The sequence below is a fragment of the Pseudochaenichthys georgianus genome, chromosome 12, assembly GCF_902827115.2.
Source record: "Pseudochaenichthys georgianus chromosome 12, fPseGeo1.2, whole genome shotgun sequence".
In the NCBI taxonomy this organism is placed as follows: Eukaryota; Metazoa; Chordata; class Actinopteri; order Perciformes; family Channichthyidae; genus Pseudochaenichthys; species Pseudochaenichthys georgianus.
In genome coordinates this window covers 19,334,512-19,347,284 of record NC_047514.1, presented here as the reverse complement: position 1 = coordinate 19,347,284, position 12,773 = coordinate 19,334,512, and the positions used below count along the sequence as shown (strand labels likewise).

General features: G+C 41.3%; 1 protein-coding gene across 4 annotated transcripts in view; it reads left to right on the top strand.

Annotated features, from left to right (window-relative positions):
• Positions 1–12,773, top strand: part of ptpn13 (protein tyrosine phosphatase non-receptor type 13) — a 46,888-nt gene that overhangs the window by 18,417 nt on the left and 15,698 nt on the right. For 3 of the 4 annotated variants that reach the window (XM_034095555.2, XM_034095554.2, XM_034095551.2), the window contains exons 8-17: positions 3,049–3,141; positions 4,633–4,726; positions 6,090–6,306; positions 9,432–9,506; positions 9,618–9,789; positions 10,215–10,365; positions 10,477–10,615; positions 10,860–11,012; positions 11,636–11,818; positions 11,932–12,094. In XM_034095555.2, the coding sequence (XP_033951446.1) occupies positions 3,049–3,141; positions 4,633–4,726; positions 6,090–6,306; positions 9,432–9,506; positions 9,618–9,789; positions 10,215–10,365; positions 10,477–10,615; positions 10,860–11,012; positions 11,636–11,818; positions 11,932–12,094 (1,440 nt within the window). The remainder of the gene's footprint in view (positions 1–3,048; positions 3,142–4,632; positions 4,727–6,089; positions 6,307–9,431; positions 9,507–9,617; positions 9,790–10,214; positions 10,366–10,476; positions 10,616–10,859; positions 11,013–11,635; positions 11,819–11,931; positions 12,095–12,773) is intronic. The other variant, XM_034095552.2, reaches the window with a different exon arrangement.

Here is a 12,773-nt window from a genome sequence, read left to right as displayed (position 1 = left end):
TACACTTTTTGATTAATCCTCCTCACATTAAGCATGATGTCCTATAAAGGTTCACAAGCTGTGTATTAGTTTTATGAAAAGACATTTCCATTGATTTCTTTTTTCACCATGTGCACTTAAACTTTCACTTTCACAAAATCTCGATGGTATGTTTTTCTTCTGAGTCATCATGACTTGGCAAGAGGAGTCTTGAGGGTTTCTGTTAGCTATTATCCATTTGAGTCTTTGCTTTAAAGGAAATTTCTTTTTTCTTGACTAGACCTCCAGACTTTAAATAACCTCACAGTCTGAGTTTGTGTCTCCACACAGCTGGAACGCCCCAAAAGGCCATAGCCTATAGGAGCTGTTTGTGTACTCGTGGAGTAGTGTTGGTTCTGCAAGGACTCCAGGAGAGAGGGAAGAGTCAAAGGGAGAGAAAATGATAAGATAAGGCAACGAGAGGAGAGACAAGCGAGGAGATATGTGCAGGTTGGAATAATGGTTCCCTAGGGAAGCTGCTCTTCCAGTTAAAATGAGTATGACTCCCTTTACAGAGAAAAAGACATGACGGAGCAAGTTGAAGCGTGAGACTATTCCTCTGCCCTCATTAAGCCGTACATCATGTATTTAATCACTACTAGAATGTTCCGACTGACTGGAATCCTCCTCTTCCTAACTTTAGTTCATTCTCCTATTATGTTTTGTGCTTGCTACTTACCACCGGAACTCCTTTAGGGTGGAAGAGGAAAGAAGCAATAGTAATCTTTGAGGAGGAGCTTTGCAGTTGTTGTTTATCTGAGTCATCACTTACTCTATCTAACCCTCCTGCCTCCTTGCTCACTGAAATGTCAACATGATTAGACAGATATCGCTGTTAATCTGTTTGATTAGCTGTGACCCTCTTCCTCTCTGTCCCCTCACTGCTTTGAAGTGCAGTGGGTGTGTTGAAGTCATGATAAAAAAAAATGTTTTATACCATTTTTGTTTTGAGGTTCTCTAAATATCCTTATCCACCCTGGGGTTCATTTTGACTGACCAACAACTACATCAGACACTTGTGGCACAACCAGAAACCCATTTAAATCCCTCCAAAAGACACAATCATAACACTTTTTTCCACAGGAGTTAGCTTTGTGGTGAGGTTGCCCTCAATATGCAACATTGTAATCTAATACCCATGTGGTGTATATATGATACAAGATAGGCTGAGGCTGTGCACATACAACAAGGTCTTTACTTACAATTGTCATCGTCAAAAAAGTAAACGACCACTTCAGATAAAAACAACTCATTCGAGGGCCTCCAACAAATTGAAGTTCAACAAACAGATTTTTCAGTGTTTTATTTTATAGCATTTAGGGCATTTAAAACTTTTTATTTTTTTAATGATGAGGTTAATGTCCTTTTTAATGCAAGTCTTTTTGGGAAAATCTAAATGTATTCCTGGTTTATAAAGAGGCATTAAAGGTAGGGTAGGTAATTCACTTCAGAAACACCTTTTGTTATATTCCATGGAATGCTCTTCACGACCAATCATCTGAGCCGGCCCGGCTAAAGTAACTGGATGGCCTACCTGCCTGTCAGCCTTCCATCTGTGCACAAACATATCTCGTGCCCTCATTGGTCATGTGCACGTTCGTGTGTGTTGGAAGAGGGGCTCTGTAAGGAAGTCTGACGGAAGGGGCAGATTTTTTTCGGTTGTGTATTTTCAAATTCTAGCGCACTCGAGCTGGTTTCTCCATTCTTACCTACCCCACCTTTAAGAGTAATATAATGGAGACTAATTAGTAGTAGAATTAAATGAAATGTTGCTGTGTGTTGTTTCTATTATATTTTCTTTTAATTTACTTTCATAAAATGAAGTAGCACATACAAACACTTATTTCCTCAAATATGTATCCTTTTTCGTTGCCCTTTCCTTCTGAGCTGTAATCAGATCATAAACAGATATTCACCATCCGATTGTGGGCTATCCTGTTCATAGTGGTCAACCTGTGCTGTGTCAGAAATGGGTTTGATTTTATGTCAGCATTTTCTTCCCAGGTCTCCAAACTGATCCTGACTGCACACATAGCAATGTAGCAGAGAGTGTAGGACAGGTGACTGTGCAAGTGTGTGTGAATCAGTGCATGTAGGTGTCAGTGTGGGTGTTGAAGCAAATATCTTCCTGCTGGCATTGGTGAAGCTAAGACGGTGAATCACTATAAATGACAAAGAAGAGACTGTTGCCTTGTGTAACTTTTTTAATGCATATATCATTGCTCACTTAGCAAACATTTGGCGACATTTGACCGCTCCTTTTCTGTCTTAGTAAGACTTTAGTTGCTGCCCGGCACAAAGCACTTTACTTATGAAGGTAAGATAACTTCATTACAAAGACATATTGTGAAACTCTTCTGAACTTAAATGCCTGAGCAATGACTCTGACATGCCGTTCATTCATTGCAGCTGTGAAGCTGATCCTGAAGAGCAGGACTTTCAAGTTCTATGTAATAATAGACAGGAAAACACATGACACATTATATCAAGGTTCCGACTGTTTTGAAAATATTTGTTAGTGTTTTCCGGCAGCTGTACCACAGGTTTCTCTGAAGCATAGCCCAGAGAAAAGTTAATCATGGTGGTGAGCTGGTTTGTACTTGCTGTGGTTCATCCTGTCAAGCAAAACAAAAGAATAAACGCTAAAAGAAAAAACCTCTGACCTGACAGGACAGAAGGCATGCCTGCAGACACTTGTGAAGAAGCTGCTTTTCAGTGTAGTTACGTCCGTCTTTCATTCGGAGTGTTTACCAACAGCGTGACTAATACCTGCTGCTGTCTCTTTTGAGCGAGTACTGTACAAGGAAAAACAGTAGCTTGTCAGTCTAACTGCTGTCCAAGTGTAATACATGTGTTCTGTGTTGCGTGACATTGACTCACAAACTGAAAACAAGTCCATATGACCATTTTGGAGTTTTCTCATGTGCATGAAGTTAATGTTTGATCCATTTCATCATTTCGCTGACTGTTGGTGCATGTTTGTACTTTCTTTTTGTATAAAAGGGTCTGATGGTCTTTCTCTTCCCTCAGACCCAGTGCACACTCATCAGAGGTACAACAGTGATTACAGCTCATCCAGTGAAAGCCCCTCCGGGACCTCTTCGGATCCAGACTACAGACAAGGTACAAGACTTCTTTAGCATCATAGTTATTCTATACACACAACACCTATCCTGGATAAAATGCAGCTGAAGTAGGAATTCAATATTAAAATAGTCTACATATTTGAAATAACTGAACTCTTAGTTTTTAAGTACACAATTGTCTGTTATCTGTAAAGAGGAGAAACCGAACTTGACCTGAACGGTTCTCTGTCATGTTCCTGATGATCTAAGACCTTGCTGGTTTTCACATGGACCATCTTATCTGTGACTTGTTTTCATTTGGAAAAGAGAAAGAAAACCATCAGTAGCCTGGGCAACAAAGCCTGGGATTGAAAGCCACTGTCAAAGGATATCTGTTATTCTTTGTCTCCATTGACAGTGGACTGTTATCTGTCTAAAGCCAGATTCCCTGCCATCTTAATGCCAAACCTCACAGGACACACTTAGCGGGCAGAACATGCACTGCTCACCCCCTCTTGGGAGCTGCTGTCCGTCATTTATCTCGTGCTGATAATGGGATTAGATCATGGTTTCCGCTATGTAGGATTGCACAAGGTAACATGCCTTCATTATCAGTGCTAAAGGAAATGGTGCAACAAGCCGAGTCAAGACTTCAACACCTTAATAGTGTGGGAAACATCAGGATTGCCAATGAGCAAAACACAGCCGCAGCTCAGATTTGAATATGTCCAAACTGAGCTATAACTTAAACTTAGTAAAAAGGCCTCAATTCACTGTAAACATGGATTCAATAGTCACGGACGGACACAAGTTGGATGTATTTTAAAATTGGTAGAGTGTGGCACATATCAAGAACATATAAATATCACAAGAACTCTCACACACTCTTGGGATGCAGAAGATGTACTGTATTCTGTACTGTACTCTCATTGGCAGTTTCACATGGAGTGGGATTTCAAGTTTCCATTTATTTTTGTGCGTTTACTAATTTTAAGTAATTTACTCAAGAATGTCAGTGCGGCTCAAGACTGACTTAACAACGGTCAAAAGTGGTACTTCTATTCCATTTCTCACCATACCCAAGGGTATCACCTTTGGACAAAAGCCTGCCATTGAGCTCAGGCAGCTGTGAGGAGTTTAGACGTACCGATGGAAACCGTGCCAATTTCATTTGGAGACGGATCAAGTATATTAAACATGTTCCAAAAAAAAGAGGATGAATTACTTTGAAGTCGAAAGCACGATCGCTCACAACTTCTAAGACATAAAAAGGCTCTTAATGTACTAGACAGGGCAGAACCTGTCTCAGTATATTTCAGTAGTGTATGACACACTGTTGCTGTAATGCTGAGGTGTTGCTGTTTTTTACGCAATTCACTTCATGAGGACAACAGAAATATTGTTTGTTGCTTCTAATTTGACGTGGTTTCACCTCCAAAGTGTAGGTGTCTGCATCAGGAGGGTTGTGTTTGATTGTGTACGTGTGAAAAACAAATACTGTATGTGTGCGTTTGTTTGTACACAGCTGATACTCCCATGTCTCTTCCAGCTAAGAAACCAGGCGATGTGAGGAGGTTTGGCTCCCAGCTGGCACTTTCCTCTGAACATGATGCCCTGTCGCTGACGAGTCACAACAGGCACAGGTAACACTCACATTTGTATACAGATGGCACTTCAACAAACAAGGTACCAGTGTTGTGTCTCATCTCCCAAGTAACCAGCATACAGCTAGTTATTCGTATGGACATCTTAACCTTCACAGGGAGACTGCGGTGTCGAACTCATTTCCAAGTCGTTTATTTCTCGGTAAAACCTTTCTTATTGCTTTCTGAACCCATTATTCTTCCACGAGATCTCTCAGACTTAATAATAAAATATGATTTTAAGAAGTTCCACAATCAAGGCTTAATCAAAAGACGTAACAAACTCCCTCTTATAAAGGCAAATGAAGTTACTGAATCAGTTAACAAAGCGTTTAATAAAAAGCTGTCCAGACTGGTTCATATTTACACATCTTTGAATTTCATTATTTTACATTTGTTGTATGTCTCTATGATTGATCGCTTCTTGAAATCCCTCCATTCGTGCAATTGTTGTGTATCGTATGGTGTGGTCTTTTAGGAATCACCTTATAACACCCACCAGATTTATTGCAAATGGAAATGGATCAAGTTTCCCCACAGGGTTATGCGTGTCTTAAATCAAGTGTGTTTGCATGCGCTTGCGTTTTCCGTTCCCTAACCAGCGAAGAGAAGCCACACACGAAGCTGTGGTGTTTGGTCCTCTGGGACACAAGCAGCTGGTGATGCACGGCAGGGTCAGCCCATGCTTTACTAATGAGGTCATCTAATGTGACATCCACATTCAGCACTCTCTATCTCTTTAATCTCTGGCATTACGGAGAACTGCTGCCTGCTGTTGCGGTGCCTGCTAACAGAAAGCCCATGTTTTCATTCAGTCCCTCTGCACAGAGCGCTTGTTTCCCCCCGACACTAAAGAAGGGCATTCCAGCTACTATTTGGAGTCTTTTTGTGCGAACACATTGTCTGACAAACTCTCCTCATGCTGCTACTTTCAAAAGGCAGTAGATACAAACACTGTCCCTTCTCCAACTCCAGGCCTCTTAGATCCTAACAACAACAACTGCTTTTAACTTGTCAGTGTTTGAAGCTAGTGGGCAGGGGAGACGACTCCTTTGTAGTGGCAGCTCCAAAGCTTAAAAAGCATTCCTCTTTCCATCAAATATACCTTCATTGACACCTTTTTAAGAAAAGAAAGACACACATGTATTCATTTCAAATTGATCTTACATATTCTATTTTAGATTTGTGCACTTATGATAATATTGCCTTGTATTTTCCCACTGTCCTCTATTGAAAGCCACTGTCAAAGTGCGTGTTTTAAACATGCTATGCTATAATAAACTTGACCCAACTTGTCTCTGTTCAGCTCTTTGACAATATTGCACTGTTGTGACTCCAGCCCCCCTCTTCTGTTCTCCTGCAGGCTGTATGAGGGGGCGGCTGATGAAGATCTGGTGGAGGCGGAGCTGCTCCTCCAGAGGCAGGAGGAAGAGGTGCAGCGGCTCCAGGCCCACCTGGCCAACAGGCTCTCCAGGGCCAACCTCTACCCTGCAGATGACCCCCTGGCCCCATCTCGCACTTCCATGCTCGACCTTCGGGACCCCCTCCACTCCTCTTCTGTTCCTCTTCGCAAACCCAAGGTTTTTGCTCTTAACGCTTTACCACACTCCAGATTTTGCTTCAATCTGTGTTTTTAACTAATCATGCCAACTTTGAGGTTAACTTCAGGTATTTCGGTCTTGTTTTTTTTGTTTGTTAAAAATGTGCTTTATCACTTTGGAGCTTTTTTTCACCACACTTGAACAAACACACGTGACACAGCTAACTCTTGAACTCCCAAAGTGATTAAAAGACATTATTTCAACACGCTCCCTACATCCAATGTCTGACTACACTTTGCTTGAAGCTTGTTTATATGGCAAAATGTGATGAGAGATGCACAATTTAACTCACTTGAACTCATTGGCAACTAGCTTGTCATTGCTATGCTCACTGGATGTGCTGATAATACAAATTGCTGACTGGAAATCATAATTCTTATCAGCCTGCATACGGTAATTACAAATATATGGCATTGTGGTACATGTGGGTTTTTTTGGTTACGCTTGGATTTATCCCACGTACTATCACAAAATCTGTCAGCACAGTGGTAAACATGGCAACCAATCTGCTGATGTTTGCAGTAAATACCAATGCTGTTTATCAACTATATTCCTAATAGGTTAATTATACATGCAAAGGCGAGGCATATTTCCTGTACTGCTCTTTGTAGATCCTAAATTGATTTAATTTCTGCTGAGGGGGGTTTCCAGTTTGTAAACAATAATCTTTGAGCTAAGGCAAAGGAATCTTGCTCCTCCGCTTCTGGTGAGACCAGGGGCCTATACTGCGAACCTGGTTCAACCTAACCTGGATATGTTTGAGTTAGCCGGTTGGCCTAATCCAAAACATACGCGCTCTCGCTAAACTGTACTACGACGCTGGTTATCAAGTGGATCGCTCAAGCCAGCCGTGTCCTATCTAGTTAGGTGCGCGTTCACATGAAAGGGGTGGTATTTGGAGCATTCGACCAATCACAAACATGGAGAAGCGTATACCGACAGCACAGCGTCATACTTCCTGAATGAAAAGTGAACTTTAATACTAGTCAAAAATGAAGAAGTTAAACTTTAAACATCCATGACTTAAACACTTTATCCAGGATAAAAGCCACATAGCTGCACCTGCAAGGTGAATACAGCTGGTAAAAGAAAAAGTGTTTGAATGCGTACATTAACAGGTTTATGATATCACTGCCCCGTCTAAAACACGATCTGACTACAATTACATTTGTCTCGAGTGTTTCGTCAACTTATGTGTTGCTTAAAATAATACTTCTGCATACAGTATGTGACACAGTGAGTGTTGCACGGCCAGATACGGCTCAGCTGACTCAGATAAGGAGATATATGATACATTATGAAGTGATATGCCGCGGACTGTACTTAATGTACTCTGATCCGGTTACTTATGTTGTGGCCGATATTTAAGTAAGCTTTCTTAACGCTAATGTTATAATAGTCAGATTGCTCTGAAGATGGAGGTGATATTCTATTAATGTTCACGTTCACACAGTCGGTGATTTTTGTCGGCCGTCTTTCCTGCGACGGCAGTTTTTCTGTATTTCCTTTCTCCTGTAATATGACTTGATCGCTTTAAACTCCGCACACTGAGCTCTGATTGGTCAGCAGGCGGTGCTTTCACTGAGTTGAGCTCTTAGCCTGCAACATAACCTGGTCCCGACCAGGTTAGCTGCTTAGCATATATTACCATGGAGATCTAGCCTGCTAAAAAGAGAACCAGCTTCGGATGACCGGAAAGCCGGAGTTTTCCCTGAATTTAGCCGGCTAAGCGAAAATCCTGCTTCGCAGTATACCCCCCTGGTTACAGAACGTACCAACAAGGAAGTGGGCATAACAAAAAAGCATCACATGAGCTGTTGTCATTGGAATTTGATAATTGGAGCAGCCATTACAACATGCAGTGTGAATAAATCATGTGTGTATCATAGATGTTCTTGTATCGTAATTAGGGCTGTCAAACGATTAAACATTTTAATCAGAATAATCACAGCTTAAAAATTAATTAATCATGATTAATCACCATTCGAACTATGTCCAAAATATGCCATTTATTTATGTATATTGTTGTGGGAATGGTAAGATAAATGAAAGCAGGCGGATATATCCATTTAACATACAGTATGTATGTTTATTATAACATGTTTCTGCATGTCAAAATGAAAGACAACCCACACACCTATCAATCATCAAACCGTGGGGTCTTAATTCATTACGTGTTGATTTCTATCAACGGGGGAGTACTTCAGGAAAGTCGACAGGGGGGGGCGGCTAGTGGAGTACTTCGTGACCACAGAGTGTGAACGTTGTGATCAGCTGTTTTAGCGCAGTTCTCCAGTGATGGGGGGAGTCTCCCTCCGCAGCCGGTTGGCGTAGTTTTGGCACAGTTCCGTTGTACAGACCGACGTTAACAGCAGACCTGTCTGTGCACACGGAGACCGACTCTGTCGTCCGGTGAGCTAACCGCCTTCTGGAAAAGCTTCACAAGTACGTCGGTACGCAAATGCGCTTTGTGACACAAGTGACGGTACGCATTTCAGATTACGCACATAACCTGCGTACCAGTTATGTGCACCCCTGTACCAGAGCCATATTATTACTATTATATGGCTCTGCCCTGTACTACAGCAAGAGTATTCTCCGTCGGGACTTCCTGCAACAACACCACGCCGTTATCAAAGATGTTATATTGAGAAGACGATCACTACGTGACAAAAGTTTTCAAAACCGTGGCTACTGAAATCAATCTTACTAACTGCTGTCTGTGCAATTTACTCCGCGCGAGTTGGCAGACTTTCTTTAACATCATTTTTCATGGTGGGGCTAAGCCATTTCTTGGTATGGGTGTAGACTACCCCAGCCATACCCTGGCGCTGCCACTGGTGGCACGTATGGGGCGGGCCATTCTGCACATGCGTTAAATGCGTTAAATATTTTAACGCCATTAATTAAAAAAATTAATTACCGCCGTTAACGCGATCATTTTGACAGCACTAATCGTAATGCAACACTGACAACACGGGAACATGAGCACAATCAGTTGTCATAACAGCAAAAACAAACGCCAAGGTTGAATATTATTCTTTAATATCTTTGGGTAAAATAATGATCTCTCTTTTTACTTTTTATCTTTACCCCAATGGCAGAACTTCCACGGGCCTGAGTTTGTGAAGATGACCAGTGAGCCGTGTGTTGCCCTATCTGTCCCCTCTTCCATTATGGTGAGAAAGTACATTTAAGTCCTCCTTTTTATTCAATGATTCCATGATGTTGCCAAAAGAAAGTGCCTTCTTTTTTCATTACTATTCCATAACTCTCTCTCTGCCCAAAAGAAGCGTGGTAAGGTGGAGGAGGTGCAGAGGAAGGTGGGTGTGGTGCTGCTGAACGGCCAAAAGCTTGAGCTGAGCTGTGACATCAAGGCCGTTTGTAAAGACGTTCTCGATATGGTGGTTGCTCACATCGGGCTTGTGGAGCACAATCTCTTCGGACTAGCATACCTCAGAGGTAGCTAATGTAGCCTGTTGTTTGAGTTGTATGAATTGTGCACGTCAGGTATATGTAGGGGTAGTCCGTCTTCTATATTGTGTGTGGTTGTGTGGCGGTTACCATAGCTCTTTTTAGTTAACCAATGTTAGCTCTGTCACTGATCCATGTTGACCTTAAGTACCTTCTCCTCCCACAGTAAAACACTCAGGAATCCAAGGTTTCTCATGAAAGACCTTTGAGTGACACTTGATTCGTCCTAGAGAAAAATGTCTTTAATTAAATCTGTCAGCATATCAGATATAGTTTGATTATTTTTTAGTGCAGAGATGTGTGGTATTTGTATGAAAATTCATTTCTACAAGTCATTTAGGATGCAAAATGTTGCTGCATGAATGAATTCTTACTCTATCCCAACCCTCTTTCCCTAAAAAACACACTCACAGATGATGAGTTTTTCTTCGTTGAACCTGATGCCAAACTGACCAAGGTGGCCCCAGAGGGATGGAAGGAGGACCCTAAGAAGAAGAAATCAGATGTTCCTTTTAATCTTTTCTTACGCATCAAATTCTTTATTGATGACGTCAACCTCATACAGTAAGTATATGTTTTGGTAGCGAGTTACATTGTTAAAGAACAATGGACCCCTGTGTTGCAATATAGACAATAAGACAACCAAATATGTGTGCTTTTATTTGTGTACAACAGGCATGCTATGACCAAACATCAGTACTACCTACAGCTGAGGAAGGATATCTTGGAGGAGAGGATGCGCTGTGACACAGAAAGTGTCATGCTGTTAGCTTCACTGGCACTGCAGGCTGAATTCAGTGACTACCAGCCTGAGGTACCGAGTCTCTTGAATACATCTAAGGGTTACTAGTCAGCTGCCAACCGTTAAAATGCTGGATTTAACTGAATTGTGAAATTGTTTTATTTTTATATATTATAAAAAGTATTGCTAAATATATCAATTTGTTGTAGAATGTGAGTTAAAGACTTCTATTTTAAATAGTTTCAGGAACACAATTAATTGTAGTCTTATTCAATTCATGAACTGACCTATAGCGATGTTTCTTCCTGTGCCTCAGCTCCACGGGAAGACCTACTTCAGGCTGGAGCACTACCTCCCGGTGTCTGTCCTGGATAGAGTTGACCAGACGACCATCAAGGAGGAGTTGCCCAAACTCCACAGCAACTACTACGGGGCGTCTGAGTCTGAGGCAGAGTTTGAGTTTCTCAAGGTCAGCAAGACCAGAGAATAAAGGAATCGTGATTTCTTACAGACTGCCCAAACATATTTCAGTTATTGCTACACAAGTGTTTATTTTGTGACAAACACAGTGAATAGTTGTTTGCACACAATGGCCTTGGTTCCAGGAAAAAGTGACAAATGGTTTATTTTTACAGAAAAAGTTATACACTTGAGTTGATACTTGACAACAGACCAAAGAATTGCAGTGTCAACTACAAACAAAAGTCCTGGCACGGCATTTTGCCACTAAAGCCTCTCTTTTGTCTGCAATACCTTTATTCATCCCATAGAGGGGACATGTACATAGTTACAGCAAAAGTGATACAAATAAATACAAATATAACACTATTATATAAAAATTAGAAACATTTAAAAGTTATTCAAATGCCACTAAATCATATTGAATAACATTATCATTTTTTATTTAACCAGATCAAATGTTTGCATCCATATTTGATCACATTCTGATGTTAAACTTTTTGACTGCATGAACATTTCAAGTACTTTAATCTGTTTTAAAACACTTTCAGATCCCTGCCCCCTAAATCAATACGGTACGGTGTATTTGTGAGAATGAAAGACTAATTTATTTTAATTTTGATTGTCTTAAAGGTGAGCCAGAGGCTGACAGAGTATGGGGTCCATTTCCACCGGGTACTTCCTGAGAAGCGGTCCCAGACGGGCATCATGTTGGGGGTCTACTCCAAGGGGGTGCTCATCTTTGAGGTTCTTAACGGAAATCGGACCCCGGTGCTAAGGTTCCCTTGGAGGGAAACTAAAAAGATTTCCTTTATAGTATGTACTTGTCTTTACTATCAAAAATAATACTATGTCACATGTAATTCCTTCACTAACTAAGCCTAGATGCTCCTCACTTTCACTAAAATGTTTAACCTCTCACCCTGAAGAAAAAGAAGATTTGCCTGCAGAACACATCAGATGGGATTAAGCACCTGTTTCAGACGGACAGCAACAAGACCTGTCAGTATCTGCTCCAGCTCTGCTCATACCAGCACAAGTTCCACCTGCAGATGAAGGCTCGCCAGAACAACCAGGAGCTTCAGGACCTAGGTAGGAGAGAAGCAAGCAGCCACACATAATATGCCCTCAGGCTCAGACAGATGGGAATATTTGGCCAGCAATGAGATGCATTTAGTTTCACCGAGAGGAGCACGTCACAGACATTTTCCACACAGCAGGCTGAAAAGTGATATATCCGAGTGTCCAGAGAAAGGCCGAGCTCCCGATAATGTCAACAGTAAACTACATTGTTTCCAGCAACAGCTGCATGCGTCAGCCATCCCACATATCCTCTCCAGATAGTAGCTGGAGCCCACTCATTTCCCTCTCTGAATTCACATTCAAGTACTTATTAACCTGAACATAAAAGCATATCATATTCTCCATATTATGTCAATCATCATGTCCATTGTCTTATCTGTCCATGTATCTATCCCATTATACATGTGACTCAAACATATGGGCATTTCTTAACAGTTGATTTATCTTGTTCATGTTGCCTTGCTTGGATTGATTTGACCGAAGCTTTAATAATAATAATAATAATCCTTATATTTATTATAGCGCTTTATCAATGACTCTCAAAGCGCTTTGTCTGTATCACGCCCCATACTCCTACCAGATTGTTGACATGAAGTCACAACTAAGTTTATATTTTGAGTGCCAAGAAGAGCAGCCAGACCGTTAGCGATGATGATTAAGATGGATATCTCCAGAAAGAACCTTAACC